Source organism: Paroedura picta, chromosome 12 (assembly GCF_049243985.1).
Source record: "Paroedura picta isolate Pp20150507F chromosome 12, Ppicta_v3.0, whole genome shotgun sequence".
Taxonomy (NCBI): Eukaryota; Metazoa; Chordata; class Lepidosauria; order Squamata; family Gekkonidae; genus Paroedura; species Paroedura picta.
In genome coordinates, this window is record NC_135380.1 from 21,309,623 (window position 1) to 21,335,073 (window position 25,451).

At 40.4% G+C, this 25,451-nt stretch overlaps 1 protein-coding gene across 5 annotated transcripts in view; it reads right to left on the minus strand.

Moving 5' to 3' along the window:
* Window positions 1-589: 589 nt before the first annotated feature.
* NSD3 (nuclear receptor binding SET domain protein 3) overlaps window positions 590-25,451 on the minus strand; it is a 73,843-nt gene continuing 48,981 nt past the window's right edge. For 3 of the 5 annotated variants that reach the window (XM_077305914.1, XM_077305916.1, XM_077305915.1), the window contains exons 15-24: window positions 24,835-24,984; window positions 21,487-21,643; window positions 19,712-19,914; window positions 18,974-19,086; window positions 17,309-17,578; window positions 14,226-14,342; window positions 11,048-11,189; window positions 9,333-9,439; window positions 8,757-8,961; window positions 590-7,355 (exon numbers count right to left, since the gene is read on the minus strand). In XM_077305914.1, the coding sequence (XP_077162029.1) occupies window positions 7,114-7,355; window positions 8,757-8,961; window positions 9,333-9,439; window positions 11,048-11,189; window positions 14,226-14,342; window positions 17,309-17,578; window positions 18,974-19,086; window positions 19,712-19,914; window positions 21,487-21,643; window positions 24,835-24,984 (1,706 nt within the window). In that variant the 3' untranslated portion in view covers window positions 590-7,113. The remainder of the gene's footprint in view (window positions 7,356-8,756; window positions 8,962-9,332; window positions 9,440-11,047; window positions 11,190-14,225; window positions 14,343-17,308; window positions 17,579-18,973; window positions 19,087-19,711; window positions 19,915-21,486; window positions 21,644-24,834; window positions 24,985-25,451) is intronic. The other 2 variants (XM_077305917.1, XM_077305918.1) reach the window with 2 other exon arrangements.

Below are 25,451 nucleotides of genomic sequence, written 5' to 3' on the forward strand. Positions count from 1 at the left end.
ACTGGAGCTGCATGACTGAAGAAAGGAAAGGTGAAGATGGGTAGATAAATGGTAGGATGGCAGGTGGGTAGGAAGGAGAGAAGGAAGAAGGAAAAGGGGCTTCAGAGAAAGGGAACATGGAAATAATGGGGAGGGAAAAATGAATTGCTTCGTACAAGTCCTTCTCTCCTCTCCATAGTCAAATCCCCATTTTTTTAAGTCTGTGCTTCCCCCACTTAGCGTTTCCTCCCACTATATAACTGGAAAGAAGAGAGCAATCTTCAGTAGGTCATTTCCATCATGCCCTTTTAGTTTCTGCAAATCTGTGAACTATCTAGTTTCTGCATCCAGGTTTTGAAATTGCTGCAAAGAATTCACATTTTGAAAATTATTATATAGAACAGCTTAGTTTGGCCACTGGACTCAGTCTTCAGATCATAATTCTCTGGCCTCAAAATTCATTCGTATCTTCATCTGTCACTCCCAGAAATGCTAGTACAAAATCTTAATTCTGGCATGCAGCCCCCTGTAATACAGGCTGGGTACCCATCTCAAAAAATTTTTACCTTCGAAAACAATGCAGAAGAGAGAAAGAAACCTACAAACATAGTTAACTGGAACATTCAGAACAATTTATTGAAGTCAACCTCAAGCAAAGATTTAATCAGTGGAATGTCATTTTAAAAACCTTTCCAAATTAATTCTCACAGAAGCAAAAACACATCTGAATTCCAAAGTATTTGTAAAATAAAAAAGGCAACATCTCATCTCAGTAAATATAATGTACAAAAATTATATGTTTCTACCATCACTCACATTCAGTAAGAAGCTAAAATATTACAGGCAATTCTAGGTACACTATAACTAGTAAACAATGAGCTATCTATGTACAGGTTAACCAAGCTTTATAGATTTCACACTATGCAAGAGAACATAGGCTAAACAACAAAACCCCAAAAATGTTGTTAAGTCTCAAAGTCTACGCAGCAACATCAAGCCATAATACAGTAATGTCCCCATGGAACACCCCTGGGGAAAAGTAACACTACTTTTTAGTGTTAAGAGCTTCTCTTCTGGTCTGAGAAACTCCTAAGATATTGACTTTTAAGTGAATATCAATGATTTTGCTATTAAAGACTCTGGTGATTTTTTGTTAAAATAACATTTCACAGAATCTACAAAGTTTGGTACATAGTAACAAGATCTACAGAAATAACGATTCTACAAAGTCATTGTTACAGATAGAGAGTACACGGGAATGGAGACAACTGTTGGTATTTTGGTGTCTGTTGTGCATATCACTTTTGCGGGTACCAATGGACTTTTTTTTTTTTAATAGCAACCCCAGAATAAGCACATACCCTTATTATAACAATAAAAAGACACTGTCAAGTTACTAGCCAGTCATTATAGTTTTTTTTTAATCTTCTTGGTTTTCAATGGCAACACAAATATTTGCTCAAAAACCTGGGGTGCAAGGGAGCAAGATGGCCTGTTTTGTATTGAAACGGATAAGCAAATATAAAGTTTTTTCATCCAGTTCATTCTTTGTGAAAAATAATTCTTTTAGGATATCCAGTGCTGTGGGTTGTGTCATAAGTGTTTGGGAGAGGATCCGACATACCAACCTGCTTTATTCCAAAAGCAGGAAAAGAACCCAGTGAAAATGGCAATAAGTTGCGACATAGGAAGCAGTAAACAGACTTTGGCAAAGTGGCAGTTATTTTCCATTTATTTGAAATGAACAGATGCTGAGCATTCTCCCTTCCTCCAAATGAGGCATGCAGAATTTCTGCACAAGTCCCACCAAAAGTAAAAAGGGGGCACACATAGCATAAGTGTGTGTGACAGGTCACACTCCAGGCCTTCTGGATGAAATGCAGGCTTATGAAAAATTTGCTTCATTACCTCCTCTCTTCTCCAATCAAGGGAAGTATCTCCTACCCCAATTATATCTCCCCACCATACCTTGACACACAAACGGAATGCAACACAAAACTGATCTCCTCAACTGCATTCTTAAAAAAAAAAAGGGGGAGAGGGATAAACACTATCTATAATACATCCAGGAGTGTTCTGATAAGTGCAATTTTTTTTTTTTGCAGAAATGCCTGAAAGGGGTAGGAAAAAGGAACTAATTTAACAGAAGTAAACATGTAGGAAAGTTATATTGCTGCTGATAACTCCCGCAACTGTTCTTTGTCCTTAAAAATCAAAGGGTAGGGCCTCTTTCCACATCCTTTCCTTTTGCCTTGTGCCCAAGTACATTAAACCGTGCAATTGAAGTGGAAAGCAAATTTGAAACTCAGTGTTAAGGCGGGAAAACAAACGTTCACAATAACCATATAAAAATGCATAAATAAAACACAAGCTGTAAAGTAAGAATGTGAACAACTTCAAGTACATTAAACCCTGAATTCAATGAGGCAGAAGTTCCAATGCTAAAGTGACTAAATTCGTACCAGCGGCAGACATCCCCCCCCCCCCCATAACGTCTCAGTATATACAGTCACTATGGTTAGAAGTTCAGTCAATGATTTCCTAATAATTACATCTTCCCAACACCACCTGTACATGTCAAGAGGTAACAGTTCAAGTGGAAAGACCCATGCAATACCAAATCTGCTATTTTACTTCATGTTCACAGAAGTTGTAGAGGACCATTTCTCACACTGCTTTTTAGAAACACAAATATGCACAAGTGCTGTTAAAAAAAGTATGATGTTTGTACCAGTACTGCACATACTAAAAATATAACCTATAATACTCACAAACATCTATTTTAAAAATATGTACTTGATATGGACATGCTGCTGGAAGCTCCAGACACCCATGTAACCAGAGATACTTTTGGACTGAATCCTGTGTGGACATGTCTAAGACTGCAGATATATGAAAAAAATAATGCAAACATGATGGATTACATAGATGTCCCCAAGAAAAGGCCCATCAATTAACTATTAAATCTTTTAGTTGTTTTGCCCTAAAACAAATACCCAAGGCAAATCACAAATTACTGAAGTTGTTGCCTTAGTAAAGACCACCTCACATAGCAGAACGTCTTCCAGAAACGGCACGGACATTCAGGGAACACATCTGCAACATAAAGTGCTAAGTGACCTGTGCTATTCCCTGGTCTTTCTGGATAAGGATGACAGTATTACAGTTTTCACAGTACTTTTTCCAGAGTCGAAAAGTGTTCCTTGTGGCAGTGCTCCCTCATAACCCAAACTGCAATGTGAGAAGCAGTCCTGAATATTAAGATGGCAACTCAGCCAGAAAGTGTCTTCCCTCTGCACTAATCCTTAAACTGCAAGGAGCTTTCACTCTTGTATCCAATGGCTAAAATAACAAGAAAACTTCAATATTGTACGGCTTGACCCATTATGGAACAAGTCTGCAAACATTCTGCTCTTAACTAAGGTGCATACAGTGTGGGGAGTGTCCAAGTAAACGAAACCCTGAAGAGCTCAATATGCAGCACAGATTATAATTTCTGAATACAGGGTCCTAGGCAACAGCTGCTTGCAGAAATCCTTACAGGCTACTGTAAGTCACTAGGCAGTAATTGTTTAAAAAGGCAAAGGGATAAAGCCATTGTGCTTAGGCTGCCTCTTTGCCTGCTGAAGAGCTGCCAGGCATAAGCATGCACACTGGCAGAGAATGCCTGTTTTGCCAGGCATATCTCCATGTCCTTGTGTCAGGAACTCTTTTTTTTAAGGGAAGTAGACTAAATAGACAAAAAAATACAGAGGTGAAAAATCAAGAGGCTTCAAGGTTGCCTTTCACACTGAAAAGCAGTTTTTAGTCCATGATTAACATCTCTATAAAGTCTGCTGCTTTTTAATCTCAATTCCAAAACAATGATTAATAAAAGTAAGTGTTTTAAAAACAGTCGTCTCTTTCTGGCTAAGAACTGAATCAATCTAATGGCTCTTTTAAGCCTGGGTGGGGTTAAGAATCCCTCTTTTAAAAAAAGTTATGCCCAGTAAATGTACCTTTATTTATACAGCTTTCAGCAGAGAAATGTGAATCAATGATGGAAGCTGTGAACTGATATGGCAGTGGAGTAACCCTTTAATTCCTGGCAGGGGTTGGCTTGCCCTTGGGCTGAACAGCCACTGGCCTTGGATGCTAGTCCAATAGTAACTGCCTAAAAGCCAACTACCCAGTGATCCCTCATGTCATTTTATTCTATATATATTTATAGAAATGTTATAATCTTACTTTCCTCAAAAACTTGCATTCAAGGCCACATAATGATGCTTCGGCATGCTGCACTAATGAGTTACTTTAATCCAACTGCAACAAACTTTCCAATGTGAGATCAGCCTGAAATTGTGCATGATGGCTGGAAGAGGCAGGGGGAAGAGAGGAGGGGTTCTACGGCACTAAGTGCCAAGCGAGGATGAAACATGAGTCAGGCTCTGTCTAGAGTGTGGTACTGGTAATCCTGCCCAAGGTTAGCAGCTTACGACACTTCAAATCCCATCATTGTATTTGTTGCTCACAAGGGTTAAATCTTAGGGAGACTGGCTATTTGCCCTCTCAGAATGCACCAAGAGGGGATTTAGGCACTGCCTTGCAACGTCCCTTTCTGTGCAATGACACAGGAATGTATGGAAGAAGGCACAAAGGAGTTCACATATTTTCTGTGCCCATCGGACTGAATGGATGAGGAACAACACTGTACAAGAACTGCAGCAGCAAGGAAAGCACCAGGCTTCGGGAGCAAGGGAACAGAGAGATTTTTAAAAGCTATCATATACCGCCTTCGGGAAATTTAAGTTTAAATTTTTAATACTCAAGAACAGACTGTAGTGTTTTTAAAGTTTCTTAGTGTAATCAAATGCTTAGCATCTTCCCTTAGTGCTCCGTGCCATCCAGAAGAGACTGAGAGCTAAAGCAATAAAGTAAAAAAAGGGGGAGGGGCTGCAAATGAAGCTACAGCTAGAAGGCATTTGCACTTTCTTTAGTGAAATGTAGTGTGTTTTAAGTATTTCAGACCTATTTAATGGGGAGTGGGTTACTCCCAGAAATTGTATTTTTTTGCCCTCAGATTTAAAAGGTAAAGGTATCCCCTGTGCAAGCACCGAGTCATGTCTGATCCGTGGGGTGACGCCCTCCAGCGTTTTCATGGCAGACTCAATACAGGGTGGTTTGCCAGTGCCTTCCCTAGTCATTACCGTTTACCCCCCAGAAAGCTGGGTACTCATTTTACCGACCTCGGAAGGATGGAAGGCTGAGTCAACCTGAGTCAGCCGGCTGCTGGGATTGAACTCCCAACCTCATGGGCAGACAGCTTCAGAGAACATTTTTGCTGCCTTACCACTCTGCACCACGAGAGGCTCAGACTACAAACAATTAAAAAGCAGGAAACAAAATCTAAGCAATATAAATCCCTGTGCAGTGATATCTACCTAATATTTGTTTCTGGCACTGACTGCTCAGCCCGAAGTTGAGCTTTTCTCCATGACTAATTCACAACTAAGTGTCAACCAAATCATCGTCATAATGTAATCACTTTCAGACGAGATATCACCCTGTAGGAGAAAGTTGTGCAAAGTTTAGTTTAATGCAGTATTGTTTCCTACCAACAAGTTAACTTTGGGGCAATAACAACTCTGCTCCGTCCAACTGAGTGCTTCAGTACGGGCTATTCATACCCAGTAAGGAAATGCTTTTAAAAATATCATAATAGGTTCAAATGAGGTGACCGTCCTCATTGAGTGAAGAGTGATTTCTTTTGACTAGCCACACACAAAGTCAATTTCAGAGCTCCATTACAACAGTACAAATAATATAGCATCCATAACACTTTAGTTCCTCTCAAAGAACATGAAGCTTAGTCCAAGGTCAGTGGACTATTCAATCATGGACAAGTGCCATGAGACAAACACAAAGCTGCCATCTAAAGTCCACATGCTGAAGGCAAACAAACTCAGTCTCCCAAAAGATAAAGTATGAGCATGGTGTATCATAGTGGAAGCTCCAAAGGGCTAGGGTATATGTCTTGCTTTTTGCATGACCCATAATGTGAGAGTCTGTTGGGGTCAAGCTAGAGAAGAGTCTGAAAGCTTAAAGTGAAAAGGCAAGAGATTCCTACTCTCATCTTCCAAGTACAGCAGAAAGAAAGCACTGTTTTAAATCTTCTCTGCATAATTGCTTTAAAATGCAAGCAATTGCAGAAAAGTAACCTATGCATAATTAAACTGGGGACCAGCCAAAACATCAAGTATCCATAGATTACCTACAACTTTTTAGCATACCAGGGGATTATGATGTACACAACCCACCAGATACTTCTCTTGCACAAGTACTGTTGAAATGAAGTGGGATTTCAGAAAGCCAGTACATAAGGAGCTTCCAGTAGATTATGTTTTTCTGAAGTTGCTGCAAATGGAGTAAAGTGGGACACGCTTCAAGAATAAGTGGGTCACATTTCATTTCTTGGCATCATGCAACTTAACAGCAAACTTAGATGACATACACCAATCTTCCATCTCAAAACTCCTTGCCCCCACTAAACTTAATGGAACGAAAGCATCTTCTTATTTGTCAACTGCCACAATAAGCTTTTGTTCTACCCTCAAAGAGATTTATCTGAAAGGCCACTGGCGTGGGAAGAGGGCTTATTTTTCATAGTTCTAAAGCTAGACGGGGAGAAAAAAAAATACAGATGCAGATAGATACCAGACTGGTGTTGCTACTCCTTCTAGACACACTGACTGTAATAGAACCAGATATCCTCAGAAGTCCATTAAAAATTAAATAAATAAATATCTTGCTATGTTTGGTTTTCTACACTCAGAGAAGATACTTTTAACATGATGTCTTTTTTTTTTCTTCAATGTCAGAAAGGTTTCCTCTTCCAGCAACAAAAAGAAGGCTGCCAAGATACTTCTTTCCATTCTGTAACAGCCTGAAGCACACACTCATTGCAGAGAGACGGGCCACATATGCCACAGGGTGCTCTCTACTGCTCAAGAATAGACGGTCCCTGTTTGAGTTCCACGGAAGCAGTTCCGAAGACCTAGAATGAGGGTGCCATGGCACTTAATACAAAATCACAATGATTTGCACTCAAGGTGGGGTGTGGGTTTGTTGGTTTGGTTTTGTTTTTTAAACACAAGTTTATTCTTTCGACTCTTCCTCAGGATTTTGCTGTTCCAGGCGGCGCTTGATCTTGCTCCAATACTCTGGTGCCACTGGGGCCTTAGGATTGTGTTCAGAGCAGCATGGACGCCCATCCAAGGCTGAGGCCACCAGTGCCCCTTTTTCATGATCCTTGCAATAAGAATGTGGGCAGAACTCACAGAACGAAGCTGCTGGGTTGCCACAGATGTCACACTGATGCCAAGGACATTCCCACTTCCCTGAGAACAGCAGGATAAAGACACAGAAAAGGAGATATATTAGAGCAAGCAATAGGCAGCAGGTATCCTGTAACCAGTTATTACCTGAGAGACTCAAAGTCTCCTGGTGTGATTTGTTAATTTAAAGTATGCCTCTAGCTGTCTTACAAAACTGACTTAATAACTATACCTCTAGATTAATTTAAAATGTCGACTGAAACAAGTGACTTGGAATTCATTCTATGCTCATTAAAAGAAGCTGAACATTGAGCAAAACTTATCATGAGAGAAACCCAAACATTCAGAAGAGGGATGAAGTGCCTGGGATGTTGCAGTAATGTTAAACCTCACTGACTTTGTTAGGGCAAGGGAAGGAAACACTATAAGATACAATTAATTGAAAACAAACCTTTGTTCTGCCAGCAAAGTATCCCATATATTAACAAAGTTGTTGTTGAAAGGGTTTTGGGGACCAAAACATTGTCTGCTAAACACTCTTTGATCTCAGGTTAATGGCAAGACAAATTGGAATGTCATTATGTGGGGACAGTAAAACAAAGTTACAAAGGCAAGATGGCTTCTGGAACTGACAAAGCATGCTTTCTGCTGCCTTATGTATGCTAACCCTGACAAGATGGTAATGATTCTGGTGAGCAGAAGGTCTAAGATGAGACTTAAGGTTTCATACATTCTGGAAGGAGTTGCATTCCCTTGAAGGAATTGATATATTGTCTGGGGGTGCTCTTGGCCCAGGTGTATTGTTGGATAAGCTGGTGGCAACTGTGGTCAGGTATACCCTTTTACCAGCTTGAACTGGTTAGCCAGCTGCAGCTGCAATATGCCCTATATGGGGCTGCTTTTGAAAAATGTTTGGAAACTTCCATGAGTAAAGAATACTGCAGTTAGGATATTGTCTGCAGTGGGTCACAAAGACCATATGGATCCAATTGTGGCCTATTAATATTTGCTCCCAGTTTGTTTCTGGGCCCAGCTGAAGTTTCTGGTGTTGACCTTTTGACTCCTAAATGGCTTGAGATCAGCATACCCGAAGGACTGCCTACTCTCATATGAATGTACCTAACTGTTAGATTCAAGTCAAGTACCACCTAAGAAGATTTTGGTGCAGAATTTTTTGAGAGTCAAAGCTCCCTTTATCAGAGCTATATGGGGACCACATATTTCAAGAAAAACAATGCTCTCTCTTCAATGAGAATGAGTCAAACTGAAAGGGACATCAGTTCTTACTAAGAACCAGCCATCTGAATTCTGCCTAGCTCCTGATTACAAATATACCTAGCCAATTTCCCACTTCACAAATTATGCAGAATCACATTTAAACAGCTACATACGATATAGCCAGATCATAGAGCCCTGTTGATGAATGCTGAGGGCGAAACCCAATGCGTATCAAACAACACCTACCAAAGGGTGGCTGCGTCAAATTAAGGCAGAGGAGGTGGTATGCTTTGGGACAGTCTTTTTTGTCACACATGACCAGTTCACCCCCATCTCCACACTGGAAACAATTGTCCTCATGCATCTGCTTTTGCTCTGTTTTTATCTTCCGCTTCTTCTGCTTCAACTTTGCGTTCTTTGCCTTCTCTTCATTGGCTGTTGCGCACGCCGTCTGGAAGGGATCACAGAAATGTAAGAAACACTTTTTTAAAAAAGGGAGTTACCACTTAGTTTCACCATCTTGCTGTTTCTAAGGCTTAGAGGGCAAGGGCACCTGAAGATACAGACATCCTGTAATCACATGTATATTATGATTGAGGTCACCATTAGACACCATAATCCACTAACATATGGATTAAAGAACAGGGAAGAACAGGGCCTTTTTACTCTAGACTACGCGGTGGGTCGGACATGACTTCGTACCTAACAACAGCAACAGTAACAGCAACAATGTCTAGGGAGAGTTTGAGAGCAGACATGACAGTAAATGGACAGGTTCCTATTTGCAGCTGTTGGCCTTTGTTTCCCTCCTTATACACTAACCTTTGGACGAACTCCTAGGAACCCACTGCAGTTATCAGCTCCACAGTGGCATTCTGTCCTGCCATTTCCCAAACAGTCCAAATTGTAGTTAAATGTTAACTCCATCCCTAGAAGTTAAAGAGAAGCAGGTTACACACTATATATTTGGAAACCAAGGTCAGCATGGTACATGACGACATTTGCTTTTGCACTTCAGAAAAGGAGGGCAAGCCAGATAAAGCCAGTCTAAGGCATGCTGGTCCTATAGGCAAATGATGAAAACGTGACTGTCCCCTTTCTTCCTCAGGACTAGGGAGCTTTTCTTATCATACCAGCTACACTGATCTTTGTGTGCCCCATTTCCACATCAGCACCTGAACCTCCTCCCTTCTGAACTGGTCAATCAACTCTCTAAAAGGCCTCTTCAAGCTTAGGGGAGCGGCAGTCACACATCCCTAAGCAGTGAGTAATTGCAGCATTTTCTGCAATATGAAAAGATGAATTTTTCACTGAATTTCATACCTACAGTGTGCATAAAGACTGAAAGCTGCAACTGGCCATGGAAGCCATTGGCATGTATATTTAGTAGGCGTATGTTAACAAAATCAAATCTGGCCCTGAAATACTTGTATATTTACATACTCTGGCAAGCTACCTTAAAGCTGTACTTGCACTTCAGAGAGACGTGAATCATATTGGCATTCATTTTGATTTCCCACTTCAATTGAAGTATTTTAAAATTAGGGGTGCTGACTGTTTAGTGCATTCTTGTCCTATTAATCAATTAAGCCTGTATATCAATAAACAATAAAAAGCATAGCCCCCCTCCTTTTAGACAATTTATGCACAGGTTAAAAATGGGGATGTTCTTTGAAAATGCCTCCCAATTCTCTCCCACAAGATGCTTTCTACAACCTTGTGGTTTTGTACATTCTGGTATTAACAATAATTACCTTTTAAAAAGGAGTCCTCAATCTTGCACCAGATTTTTAAAAGCATGTTAATCAAATGGACTTTCATTGATTTTTCTAAGCATATAATTAAATGGTGTCACCTTAGTTTACATTTGTTTACTGGCCTTCTCATCCAACAATGCATGAATTAGTTTACAGCCATTTAAAAAAGAAAAACACTGTAACTAACACAAATATCTTAAATCACCAGGAAAGAAACAACAAAAACAGTTCAACATAAGTAGTCTGCAAATCTTTCTAAACCTGAAAATACAAACACAAAATTACATTCAGCAAAATTTAAATATACCCAAAGTAGTTCACCATAGTCTATCAATACGACTTTCTCAGCATTCCTCCTTCTCTGTGAGAGAATCACCACAGTTAATAATTTGCTAGGACCACTTAAAGAAGATTTCCCCCTGGTACCTAACCCTTGTCAAGCCAGGTGCCAGCGATGAGGAAGGCATTCCATAAGCAAGTTGCTGCTAGGGAAAAGGCCCCATCTGAAGACCATCTGCTTCAGGAGGTATTGGCACAAGCAGCAGGTACTGATACAAATCTTAACTGGTGTGATGTTTCATACAGGAGGAGATGGTTCTTTAGGTATCCTGGTCCCAGGCCATCTGGACATTAAAGATTAAATACTAGAATTTCAAGGGGACCTGGAAATGAACTGGCAGCCAACAAAGGTCTTTTAGAATAGGGAAGATTTTGGGTAGCAATCTACAAACTTTAGCATCTTTGGCTGAGAAGTAGAGATTCACAGAGAAACATTCTTACCAGCAGGAATATCACATAAAGCAAAAAGTCCAACTCGGACATCCCCGTTCACTGTCCACTTCTGGGTTTCACAGTTGGGATTGCAGCTGTGGTTCATGAAGCGTGAATAATTTCCCTTTGGACCAGCATCTATTATTCGGTCCTTTAGCAAGGAAACACACACACACACACAAAGCCCAAAGTTAAGAATACACTGCAGATTTACAACTAAAATTATAGGTATTCTGACAGATCATACATTAATTGCAAATAACATTCTTTTTGCCTAGAATCAAGAGTTTAGGCAGAAACCTGTTCATGTCTGCATATATAGGAGACTAAAAGAATGTCGATCCTTCTATATTCTTACCCTGTATAAAAGTGTGATTTTGGAAGTTCCTCAATTCAAATTTCCCCTTAGACTGAATCCTGTTGAAACCCTGATCATAGAACTGCCACCAAAATGATGATTCTGTATTGATTTCCAGCTCTCCTCCCACTGTAGTTTCATAACATGTATACTTATGAAAATATGTGATACAGTATAATCTTCCCTTCTGCTCCCTAACAGCCAAATTACATTAGACATGATAAACAGTGTTACACATGCCTGTAACTGTTGTTTATCAAGGTAGCTTCTGTGCACACACATTAGGACTGTGCTTGCAGCGTGGCCAGCCAGTGTGGCAATTTTAATACAATAAGAGCCCCTCCCCTGCAGAGCTCATTAGAGGCTGTTTTCCCACCTAACAGTCACATGCTCTGCAGGGAGGAGCTCCCTGTTTCCCTCAGTCCCCCTGAGTTGCCATGAATATAACTGCAACCTATGAATTCACAGCAGGGTAGGAGGGAGGGAATGTGTGACTGCAGAGAAGACACCTTGATGAACAACAGTTATAGGTAAGTGCAATACTGTTTCATCTTCAGTCTTCTGTGTAGTCCAACATAGGGAGACTACAGAGCTCCTTACCTTGGAAGCAGGATAAATTTCAGTGGAACAAGGAGTTTAGCACAGCTCTGCAAATTGCTGAATCTCTTCTCATTGTCCACAGAATAGTGCTTGATAAAGATGTATGATAATGACCACAGAGGTTCTCCAAAGCAGATATTTGTCCAAGGGACTGTGTCTCCAGAATGATGTTGGCATTGCCTGCCCCATGTAGAATGTGCCCAAAGCTCCAGAGGACACAGTAGACTGGCCTGATCCTACTCCAACCAAATAGCGAAGTCTATCTATCAAGAAATGTTCTGCGCTGAGGCTGGCCTCTCCTTTGGGCTACGCGAGTAGCACACAAAATGACACGAGTACTGCCAGAAGCTCTTTGTTCTGTCTAGGAAAAATAATAAAGACCTCTTCATGTCTAAGAAATTATTTATTTTTCTGCTTCCAAAGTTGTGAACAGAAAAAATACTGGAAATATAATTTCCTCAGAAGGATGGAAATTAAAGACCAAACTGTGCCTCAGGACTACATGGCTAGCCAGGAACTTAATACACTTAATCCCTGATTTGGTTCTGTAAGTGCTTTTTGCGATTGCCAGTTGTCCCATTCTTGAGGCCCAGGAAATGGAAAATTACAAGGAAAATTGCCAAGGAGACTGAGCATAGAATGAAGCCATGATGCTATGGAAGATGGTTCTGATGGTTGGCTAGCTGCTGGTCAGGCTCTATTTCCCCTTCTGAGTATGAATGATTGGGGAGAGGCATGTGAAGAAGGGCATTAATGGTGGTGAGATTCCCCTCTGTTCCATCAGAACCAGAGCTGATTTGGTGGAACCAAAGAGTTAATCAATTCCAGGAGCATCTTGGAAATGGAACAAAGCTTCTTCTTATGTCTAGATTTGGAATATGCTTTCTTAGGTTGGGGTTCCAACACATAGCATTAAGCTGAATGAACAGCTGATCAGACCTGATGGTTTTATTCTGATCCTAGAACCAGTTGAATCGAGATGCTTGATGGTGGGCTTGCAAGTTGGTCAGTTCTAGCCACTGATTTTGAAGAAAAGGATTGACTGTGCTCTGCTGAAGCAGATGTTTTTGTTGCCAGGCTACTAGAGGAAGAGAGCTCTTTCTCACATAAGTGTACCTTCTAAAATGCTGCTCAATCTGAGCAGACTTTCAGGGTAAATTGGAGACAAATCTTGCACATGGCTGTATAATGGGTTTCAAAAAGAAAAGGCAGAGAAGGCGTTCATCTGAATGGGTCATTTTTGTACTGCAAAGGGTACATTTTTAAAACAAAACCTTTTGCAACCCTTGGAGCAAACAACACCCAGAGCAGAAGAGAACATATCCTCACAACGCAGCAGTGAAGAAAGGACTGAGGGAAAGGCGGGCTCCTCTCTGCAGAGCATGGGACCATTAGGTGGGAAAATGGCCTCTAATGAGCTCCACAGGGGAGGGGCTCTCCTTGAAGTGTTAAAAATATCACAATAGCTGCAACATACCCTCTGGTGGTTGGCCTGTGCAAGCACAATCCCAATAAGTACTTGCACAGAAGACAGAAGATGAAGAATTCAACAAGTGGTTACCTCCCCCACAGTTTGGTCCTCACCCACAAGGTAGCCTTCAAACAGCCACTATTTAATTCCCTCATTCAACACCCCTTCCACCCACCACTCTGGGAATAAAGCTACAGTATTACAAGTGAATGATATAATATAAATGAAGAGCTCTGAATACTTTAAACATTTTACAGAAATTATAGATATTATCATCATACTTGATATTAGTGAAGTGAATGGTGCTTGTACAGATCCATTGTGCAGCCCAACAACTGGAGGTGGTAGGGAATTGGTCCCTGCTAACATTGTGCATGAAAACCCAAGCACGTTTGTATGAACAGCTTAGGAGTGCATGGAAAGTGATGATTTAAAAAAATATATATCCAGCCCTCCCACTCCAGCTGAACAAATTACTTCATGGTACTGAAGTCTTCATGGAGAATTCAGGTCCCATCAGACTGCTTCTCACATGCAAAAAACCCTCACCATGGGCCTGTAGATTATAGAGCAGTCAGGCTTTGTGCGGCTTATCTGAGACCTTTTGTAATGCAATGACATGGCAGTTCCCATGTATTGTCATATCTTCTTGGAAATGTATCTAACTGGTGTTGCATTTTTTATAGTGAGCATAGTTAGTACATGACTTGTGTCTTGCCAGTCCATCAGTGAAACCATGCATGAGAATGTTTCTTTACCTTTGTAACAGTTAACATATAAAAATTAGTCACGCTGTTCTCATGGGCACGCTTGATTCGCAGCCTGCATTCTTCCTCATCAATCAGTTCACCAACGTACTCATTTACAAATTCACCCTGAAAGAGGTAAAAGACACCCACAATTACAACTGGCAACGTTATGGCAGGGAATAAGCATAACTGCACCCGTACCAAGTCCTTCTTCCCTTTATAGTGCAGTGCAGAGACACATCGAGTTGGTCTTGGATCTTTGGTACCTAAGTTGAGCTTATACTGCCACAATGAATTGTGTAGCCTTGGGCAAGTCTATTATGGGATGATAAAGATGAAAGCTCTACCTTTCTCTCCCACCTAATTCCAAGCAAGCTATTCATGTTATAAACTGGTGCTTGGAGTCAATAATATCTATATCAAAAAAGGAATCCAGAGTATCTGGAATCCAGTGCATACTATTACACTGTAATTTTACAAAGCCATTCCTGCATTGTCATTTTGGAGTCAGTAATGAGTTGGATGAGGGTGAACAAGTTGAAGCTTAATCCTGACAAGACGAAGGTGCTCTGGGCTAGTAGAGCTGAGATTTTGAGATTCCCCTGCCTTGGATGGGGTCACACTCCCCTTGAAAAATCAGGTTCAGAGTCTGGGAGTGTGGCTCAACACAGCTGTTCCCTTTGAAAATCAGGCAGCTACTGTGGTTTGAAGTGCTTTTCCCCAGCTTTGCCTGGTTTACCAGCTGAGCCTGTTCATGGTGGTGGCTGATCTAGCCATGCCTGAGTTAAGTCTATGCTGAACTACTGCAACAAGCTCAACTTGGGGTTACCTTTGGAGAGCATTTGAAGGCTGCAGACAGTGCAGAACACTGTGTCTAGACTGCTGGTTAGAGGCAGTTAGTGGAATCACATAATGGAATCCTACAGTTGTTACACTGGCTTCTGATACACTCCCAAGCCCAGATCAAGGTGTTGGTTTTGACCTCTAAAGCCCTGCATGGCTTGGGACTGAAGTATCTTCTCCCATGTGTTTTTGCTGTCCCAGAAACTTGTCTGGTGGGTACACAAGAGAGGACCTTTTCCAATGACAGTCCCACAATTATGTAACCATCTTCCCATGGAGGTGTGCCTGGACCCCTCTTTAGGACACAGCCAAGAACACTTTTATTCATAATGGAATTTCCCATGTGTCATTCTTTTAAATTCACAATGTTTGTGGACTATCACCTGAAACTACACTCATTATAAAGCCAATATTAGGTCTTTTGATTTCTTGAATGCCTAAGTGCAGCTTAAATAAAAAAGATTACACAACGAATATAGAGGAGTGACAAAATCATTATTTAAATTACATGCAAAGAGTTTTTTCTTTGTTTCCAGAAATTCTTGGGAGTCAAGTAGCTTCTGTTGCCTCCTCAGTAGTAGAAGACAATCGTACCCAGTAGGTAAAAGTTGGATGGAACAAGTTCTTAGAGTACAAATGCACAGGAGTGCAGAGGCTAAGAGAAGCTGGAAGAAGGTCGCCCCTATACAGTAATCCATTTCTAAAGTAAACCTTAGGAATATGCTGTAACAATAATCAATCACACTGGCCCCTTTATGGGCAAAAAAATTAGAACTTTTTCTGTCAATTCCTTTTTGTCCATTTAAGATGACCAACCCAGTTTTGGATGGAAAAATCAAATAGTTTGAGTCCTGCAGGATTAACTATTATGCAAATAATATTTGCATATTATGCAAATTCTCCTGCAGGAGAATCTATTATGCAAGTAAGGAAACACAGTTTTTTTCTAGTACACAATCAAAGCATTTTTTAACCAAACACTTGTCATATTGACCAATTCTAGTACTGAATCCAGCTGCAATAACAATCGGATAATTAGGGAACCGATAGATCACACTGTCATAGGTTTCCAAAAAAGGGACCAAAAAGAGGTCAATGCATGTTGGTTCTGAGTTGGAGGAACGAGAAACCAGGTAATTGTATCAAAACAGCCAGAAACAGATGAGATGAGGCAACTACTTCTAATCCAGAGATTTTAAGGGAAGATAATATGAGGCAGACTAACTTGCCTCTTGGCCTGTCAGACTGAAGATGAATAAGATATCAAAAATAGAAAAGAACTTCTAAAAAGCAACATTTGGACTTCCAATTAGCTACGTTCCGACTATTTCCGACTATAAGGGGATTGTCATTGACTGTCAGGAGCAGCATTTTCAATAGAGCTGACTGAGAAGGCAACTTTGGGATTTACAAAGTATATCTGATTTTTATGTTCATGGAGGACTGGAACTGAAATGTCAGATGATGGTGTATCATTCTAATCTGGCGAGCTGGGTTTGATTCCCTGCTCCTCCTCCACATACAGACAGCTGGGTGACCTTGGGCTAGTCACAACCCTGATAAAGCTGTTCTGACCGAGCAGTAATATCAGGACTCTTTCAGCCTCATCTATCTCACAGGGTAGGGGAGAGGAAAGGGAAGGTGATTGTAAACTGCTTTGAGACTCCTTCAGGTGGAGAAAAGCAGCATAGAAGAACCAACTCTTCTTCTTCTTAATCACCTGAATCAAGTGGTCTTGTAATTGTTCAAATCTCTTGATAGTATCAGTGTGCTCTTCAAGAGGGACAGCCTCAAGACAGCTTTAAAAACTTTCATCAATAGCATCCAAATAAATTTCCTCTGAATATGTTGGGATGCAATTTTGATTTTCTGGCCTCAAATAGAGTTGATGATTTGTTACGTCCATCTTGGGTGTTTGGGGGCTCTGCCTCTTGACTATTAAGTGTCTGCTAATTTCTTTTTTATGGAATTTAGATACTTTTAGAGGCAAATTAAAAGAAAACTTGGGGGCGAAGGAGAGGAATGACTGCAGTGGTGTTGAGAGGGTGCTGAGAGAAGACGCCACGACTACAAAGATTGTTATAATGTTCTATGTAACTATTTTTACAACGTTCTATGTAAACCACTCAGAGCCGGATGGAAGGGTGGTATAAAAATCCAAATAAATAAACAAACAAACAAACAAACAAATAAACTAATAGTAATTGCCTTTCACTTATGCAATAAGTGTAATAAAAATTAGATGCTACCTTTTTAATGTTCCGTACTGCCCTAAGGCCCCAGCCACGTCGGTCTGTTTTTATGATTTCTGCTTCTGGATACAGTCTTTTAGTGAAGCACTGGTTTTGACAGCGCTCTCCTGCTGGACAGACTTGGGGGTGGCATTCGTACTGCAGCATTCGGTTTAGACACTCTGACTCCAGGCCACAAGGGTTCTCGTCCGCTGGCTTGCAGTTACAACGAGGGATTTCAGACAAGTCTGCAACTTGGATCTGAACCTTCCCTACTACTTTATTAGACTGTGGATGAGAGAACAAAAAAGATAAAAACTAGGTTTCTGAAAGGTGTGCTTGCACACTTACTCAAGGTACGGTCATGCACACATAAACCCATTTGAGTTCTCATTCTTTGAATGAAAACATATGACTACAAAACAAGCACTATATTTGGGGTGACAAAATAATATTTAGTATTATATAGTGCTTTCAGTGTTCAAAATGCTTCATGTATATAATTCTCCCGCAGTCTTTACAACAGCCCTATAAGGTAAGCCAGTATAAAGTAACCCACATACTGCAGATGAGGGGCAACAGATGAGAGGTCCACAAAAGCGGTAAGATTTCCATTAAAAACTATCCAGATCACAGCTCAATCTCGTCACCACTAACTTCACTCCTCATATCAGTGGGATATCTATAGGCACCTTCTTTTGCACATGGAAATTAACTATTAACAAACCATTTACTTGTACATAGGCTCCCAATATAACAAGGGGTAATCATACTAGCTTAACTTCATAGGGCTGTTGTAAGAATGATCATAACATATGTGAAGCATTTCAGGGGCCATAGAGCTTACCCATAATGTACAATTACAAAATCTTATATATAGTTTAAGACAGAACATTAGAAAAGCTGTAGCAAACAACAACTTTCCAGTTTTAAAGCAGGCCTGTGTACCAAACAAGCATGCTTCTTTAAAGAGTATTCCCCAACACAGAAAACCTATACCAGCTCAATAAACTGCCCTATTCCCAGAAGGCACATTTCTTTCCAATTCTCTTGCATCTAACCATGTTGTCCTTTTTCAGAAACTGAGCAGCAGCATTCACAAAAAAAATACCCAAACCTAACCCCCCCAAACAAACACTTTTCATGCAAAAAACAAACAAAAAAACAAAAACACCCCCACACACCAAAAATTATTTTATGATAAAAATAAACAAGATAATTTGAAAAACAAAAAAATACTCTCAGACTGGAAAAGGCTGTTGCCTTAACCAACATAATAGGGCTCCTGTTGTAGATGTGTGCAGTTTTCTTAAAGCAAGTGGGGTTTCTTTGTGACTGCAGTAGATTAGCAGCCAGTTTACAAGACCTTACTTTTCAACAGACAACAGCCTGATTATTTGAAAGGGCTATCAAGGAGACAGCTTTACAGTCACATTACTGTAATGCCCAAAGAGGGAGACAAGCTTATCTCAGCACACCCACCACCAAGTGTACAGTTCTCAAAATTAATCAAGAATAGTACATTGATTCCTGCCAATGCTGGCAGGGGCTCGTGGGAATTGTAGTCCATGGACATCTGGAGGGCCGCAGTTTGACTATCCCTGCCTTAAAGCATCCCCCTGTGCAAAGTCAAGTGCCACATGCGCCTAACTTATTCAAAATTATAACAGAGAAAGGACTCACTTTAATGTGTTTGTAGGGAGGTGGTTTTCTTGAATTTCTCTCAATCTCAAGTGCTTCTTTGCTTTCTCTTTGTGCTTTCAGTTCCTGGAAGCGTTTTGCTGCTTCTTCAAGTGCTGTGTGAAGGAGCCCAAAATGGAGGAGTTAATGTGAGCAGCTGGTGCTGAGGGATACTTCACAAATAGCTGAGATTTGGTAATCTATAACAACATGGTTTTAAACAATCACATTATGGACTGGGATTGTCACCCAGTTAAAGAAATTTCAGTTAATTATTCATTTAACAGCATAAGAAAAACGATTTGAGGTGAGTTTACAACATGCTTTCCTTGGTTTGAGATTAAGCATACACGTTTCACAGCAGGCATCATCTTGGAAGGGGCAGTCTCCCCTGTGCAGGAGAGAAGGATAAATGCCTCTTCTCAGAGAGTATTAGAAGAGACATTCTCTTCTATATGAGAGAGAAAGGAGTGAGGGACTTCCTTTTCTTATAGACAGTATCTAACTTCCAAGTATGCTACTGGATTAACTATTTACAGAAGAAATGGGATCTTCTGCTATAACAGGTATTGCTCATAATAAGGCATGAAGAGCAACAGCATTTTCATCAGCACTCAAGGGAATTAAATAGAATTTGCAGTTTTACATGGACACAAAACACTACTTTCCATGCAATTCCATGCAATTTTGTGTTGTTGTTGTTTTTAAATAAACCTCTATAAATTTTTGTTTAATTTTTACCTTTCTTGAAGGTCTTGTTAATACTAGTTTGCCCCTCGGCAAAACTTTTGTCTCCTTCAACATAAGGGAATACTCTGCCCTGGTGTACCCAATAGTAGTCATGTGAACCAAAGAAAAATACTGGGAAGTCCCCGATATCATGTTTGAGGCCCTGTATGTTGAGAGGAACAGACCTGGGGTTGCAGATCTCAGCTGGCCACCACCTAAAAAACATGGAGAAAGAAGGAAGGAAGGAGGAAAAGCCCAAATATAAATAAATCATAAAATAAGTCACTGGTTCAGTTTTTTGTTCTTAAACTGTACCCCTTAAAGAAAAGCTATTTCTAGTTAACTTATACAGATAAGATCCTATCACTTGTGGATCAATTCACCAAGCACCGTATTCACCCGCCCTGAGATTATATATAACCTCTGTACAAGCAAACATAATTCAGCCTTACAAGGGGTTCCACCAACATCAATGATATACAAGCCTATATATAGAATGATATAACAATGATATAACTAGCCTGTCTGGTAGTTTATGTTCACAGGGATCACCTATGTCCTATCACATTTTGGTGGCCCAGCCACAAAGCAGCACTGCTGGCACCAGACCTTAATGCATAGGGTTTTGCTGAAGACACACATAGACCTACTATATCAATGTATTTCAGGCTATATGGGCTGGAATATTGACAATCAAATGCACTAGCTAAAACAGAATGAGAGGAAAAAAGCCTGCTATCAATCGGAGAAAAAAAACAACAACACTAGACTCAACAGGACTCAAGAATTTACCATTTCACTCACTACTTAACATTTCGGTATTAACCCCTACAATGCAAGAAGGATATTGATGAGTTGGAAAGGATTTGCAAAGACCCTGTTAATTATCAAAGATGTAGAAGACCAGTCATGCGAGAAGAGAATGAGGGGATGAAGAATATTTAGTTTTGACAAAAGACAAGGAGAAGATGCAATGTTCAAATTAAGGATCACAATAAGAGAGTGAGGGGGATAAGTTTCTTACCCTAACCACTGATGATAACAAGCAAAAAAATTAAACATCAAGGCAGCATAAGTAAGATAAACTTAAAAAATAAGCTTCCTCATTAGTAAAAGCAGTACAAGAATGAGTATCCCTAGCTAGGTCTACAGCATCTGTAGACCAGGTTAACCACAGCTGGTGCGTCCCCCTCCAAACTGGGGCTTGATAGGGCCCAATGGCACCTCCATCGAGTACGGCCCCTAGGCCATGTGCCCTGGTGACCATATTCTAGATACGCTGTTGGCTATGTTTACCTGTATGGACAACATACAGGATTTCAACCAGCAAAGGTGAAGGTGGATGCTGGTGGCAGCAGAGAAAAAGCCAAGTGGGCAAGAAGAGAGGATGGCCAAGCATGTATTTCAAGCATGTGGATAGCATGTGCCCAATGGAAACCCTTACTTTCCTATTTTTAGCTAGGGTTTGATCTTCTACTTAGAAAAAGGAAGAAACCATGCATTATACAATAACTATGAAAATAGGTGAAAAGCCAGGATTGAAAGCGTGAGGGAGCCTGACCTAGTCTCCCATCCCCCCCCCTCTCTCACCCTAGCCTACCTCACAGGTTTGTTGCAAACAGGAGGAAATCCCCCATACATGTTGCACTAAGCTGTATGAAAGAAAGACCAGGCTCATATGAGACGAAACAAGAAGTGTAAAATATTCAGCATGTTAAAAGTTCTCTACAAGGTACAACAAACAATGGTTTGATAATAAAAGTGATTTGCATTTGGCTTTAACTTGCCTGTAATTTCCAAGCTTGACCCAAACAATCTGCTTGTATCGTAGTTTCTTGCCAGCTTTACAGTCATTGCAGTTCCAGGAGCCACCTGGCATTTCTATGTTAAGACATTCCGGGTGGAAGGATGCGGGACATGATTCGCAGCACAACAATTTCCCACCTTTAAACAAATAGGACTGTTTACTTTATGTTAAAGGCACCAAGAAGAAAACCCATTTCCCCAGCTTTTTATTAAATTGTTGAAAACAAAATTGTTGTATCATACAACACGCATGGCAAACATAAAGGATCAAGTCAGAATTACAATGCTGGGTTAAACACACAGTCTGTTTGATCAGTTTTGTACGAACAGAACTCCCCAGCCAAGCAATTACACAATTGGGTTTCAATTTTGAGGGGGATAATCCAGCCACATTGGCAATCGGACATATTTTCCAAGAAAGAGGCATTTGAATATGACAACTGTGCACAGTTTACCTTTTCTGAGATAATGTAACAAATGGCAGTATTTCAGACAAACAATTGAAGACTATGGAATCAATTTTAAACCTGCATTGCCATGACTGGATCCCTTAGCAATCAGTTAGTGCATAGATACAGCCTATAGGTTGATCAATTTTTTCCCGTTTTAAAAATAATGTCCGAAAAAAGTTAATCAAGAATTTTCATTGATTTTTTAAAACTGAAGCTATCCTGAATCCTGACACAACAGCCTGGTGCAGACATTGCTTCCCGAGCTCTCAACCATTTTTTAAAAACAAACTTTATTTATGGCACTGGCCACAATCACTTGTGCCCTACTTCCCCAGTCCTTAGGCACTGGTTTCCCTTTTCAGCATTAACCATGGCACAGCATTGCATCTACACTGATGTTAGCTTCAGCCGTGGTTCAACTTCCAATCAGACTGTGTAGTAGTTAAGAGATCAGGAATGTTACATTTGCACTGGGCATCTGCCTTTTGTATTCTCGTCTAGGTTAAATATTTATACAAAAAATGAAGACCATAGGGTGGGGACCAGTGTTTGATTTGGCGTTGGATATGTTTACTCTGGGTCACAAACACCTTTGCTATATTTCATATAGAATCTTAAGAGCCTTTTACTCCTCCAAGGGGAGGAACCCTAAAAATTTTAAAAAAACAGCATATTGTTATTTTTGAGTATCAAAGGTAATTTGGATTCTTATTTTACAAAAGGCTGTCAGAAAATCTTGTCCACCTATAGACTTTCAAACCTGTAACTGCACTGATTGTTACAGAACACAAAAAGAAGTTTGTTAAACAACAAAACCATTACTATATTTCCTCTGCCATGAAATGAAATAAAGCCTCAAAGTTTAACTCTCCCACTGATTTCAAAATCCCAGGATAATTAAAAGCGTTAGCATCATTCCAGAGGAAATACAGTCTCAATCATTGAAAAAGAATGCCCAAATATGGTATAAAAGATGTGAAAAACCAAAGCATACAAACAAATAAAATGCACACACAAAATTCAATGCTAAGCAAGTAAACTTGGCTCTTATAATGCATTAGTAAGATTTGCTGAAGCTAAGCAGAAAGAGGGCTCAAAATAATTTTGATTGTCTCAAGTTTTACAGTCACGGATTCCCACCTATGCATGTGGCAAGTGATGTATTTTCACCAGACAAGTCATGGTAGCAGTTCTACACACAATTTTTGACTGTTCCAATGCTCAGGGATGACATGGTAACTTTATGAACTGCACAGATACAAGTTGTTTCCTGAATTTTTGACCAGTTTAAAAATCACATGAAAATACTGAGCCCTTATGAGAACATGGATGGATGTCCAACAGAGCTGGAAAAGATGGCTGGCGGGTAGGGGAGATCCTGATCTCCCATGTGCACATAGCTCTATCTAATTGGACCTATTGCCTTTCTCTTGTGATTCTTTGAGAAGAACTACTGTTACCCATAGGGTTGCCTTCTGGCCAGTTTTGAACTTGCTGGCTTATTGTCTTGGCTGAGTTGCAATGTTGGGAAAATGACGATTTGAATTTTCATATATTTAAATATTTAAAGAAAACCAGCTTGGTGTGGTGGTTAGGAGCACAGACTTCTAATCTGGTGAGTGGGGTTTGATTCTCCACTCCTCCACACAAAGCCAGCTGGGTGACCTTGGGCTCGCCACAGCACTGAGAAAATTGTTCTGACTGAGCAGTGATATTGGGGCTCTCTCAGCCTCACCCACCTCACAGGGTGTCTGTTGTGGGGAGAGGAAAGGGAAGGCGATTGTAAGCCGCTTTGAGACTCCTTCAGGTAGAGAAAAGCAGCATATAAGAACCAACTCTTCTTCTAAATAAATGTTTCCAAATAACTAAGCTAATTCCACCACTACCCACCTCATAAAGGTGGCATCCAAAGTTTTTGCAGTTCTGTGAAACAACTGGAATTTTTTTACAGCCTTCCTTCTTCAACTCCTGCGTACATCTGTTTGCTGTATGCTGTTTGAAGGACGAGGTTTGTTTCTTTCACATGTTCCTTAAGAGGCAGGCGGGGAGCAGGAGTCTCTCTAGTGGGGAATATAACCCACCCAAGTGCCCTGCATTCATGAAGAGGGGTCTGGAGCAACAACTGCTTGGGAGGAAAGCTAGCTATGGATGTAATAGAAAGGTCCACCTGCCAAAACCCAAGTGTCTGCTTAAGACTTTTGGTTTTCTTTCAAGCTACCAACACAGCAATAAATGTGACAAAGTCCTGGCCTTTCCCTCAACTATTTATAAAAACAGTTGAGGAAGCAGCTGTCTAGGCAGCCGCTACCAACAAATGGGAATATCAAGGCCCAGTTCAAAGACCTCGCAGCCCTACCAGAACACCAGCTTGTAAAAGGTCCACTACATCAGCACAAACCATAGCAGCTGCATGCATAGCCCCCACATGTTGCTGTTGGTTCATACACTTGGTGACTCCACATTATCCCATTTTGGTCACAGAGTGGGGGGTTGCTGAGCGAACGGGGCCCTAATATTACCTACCTCCTTAAATGTAGTTCTTGGCTATTTCACACATGCAACACAAAGATACAAAAACAAGACTTTACAAAGATGTTAGTTCCACCTAAGCAAGACTATCAGATTGGCTGATAAAGTGCCCACTCGCTTCTTGAGTGAAATTTAGGAAGATTAATTATTTTAAGCCCTTTTGAAGTATTTTGCCAACATGAATGCACACTCACAATAAGCGATGAGTGAAGTTCACCAAGCGCAACAAGAAGATGCTGGATGAGAGCATACAGAGCTTGATTTAATTTTTTAAAAAGCCAAACAAAACAGAAAGGAAAAGCAGGAAAAGTGAAAGAAAATTAAAGAGAAAGAAGCTAGTTTGGTTACCTTTCTCACATTTCTTTTTGGAAGCTGACGAAGAAGGAGGAATCATAGGTAATTTCATCAACTCAGCACGATTTGATTCATTCAGTAGGTAGTGGGATTTATAGGCATATGAACTGAACAGGGGGTCTGAATGATCCTGCACTATCAGCCCTATACGAAACAAACAGAAAGAAATGAGTTGCAATGAAACTACCCATGATTCCATAAGGAGAAAAATAAAAATAAAACCAAATTAAACACCTATTATGAATACATCACTTATGCTTTTTTAATGAAAGGAAAGGTGATGTGATGAGAAAAAGAAAAAGTGACAGAAAAAAAGTTTTCTATGTCTACTAAGAGGTAGTCACATTGAACAAGATGGCATCCATGCCTAAGAGGACAGATAATATCTAGTTCCCACTGAGCGGCACCTGCACTCTGTTTTAAATCTGCATGCTTTGGAAGCAGCACTTGTGACTTTCTTTGCAACGTTCCTTCCCTGGAAAAGGAGAGGAAACTAAAACTAACAATGAAGAAGCTGTCAGCAGAGACTAGGAATTTAAAAGCTATGTGCAGGCTTCTGCATGGACTACAGACCTACCCAGGCAAGCTTGTTGTGAATGTTGTAAGACTAA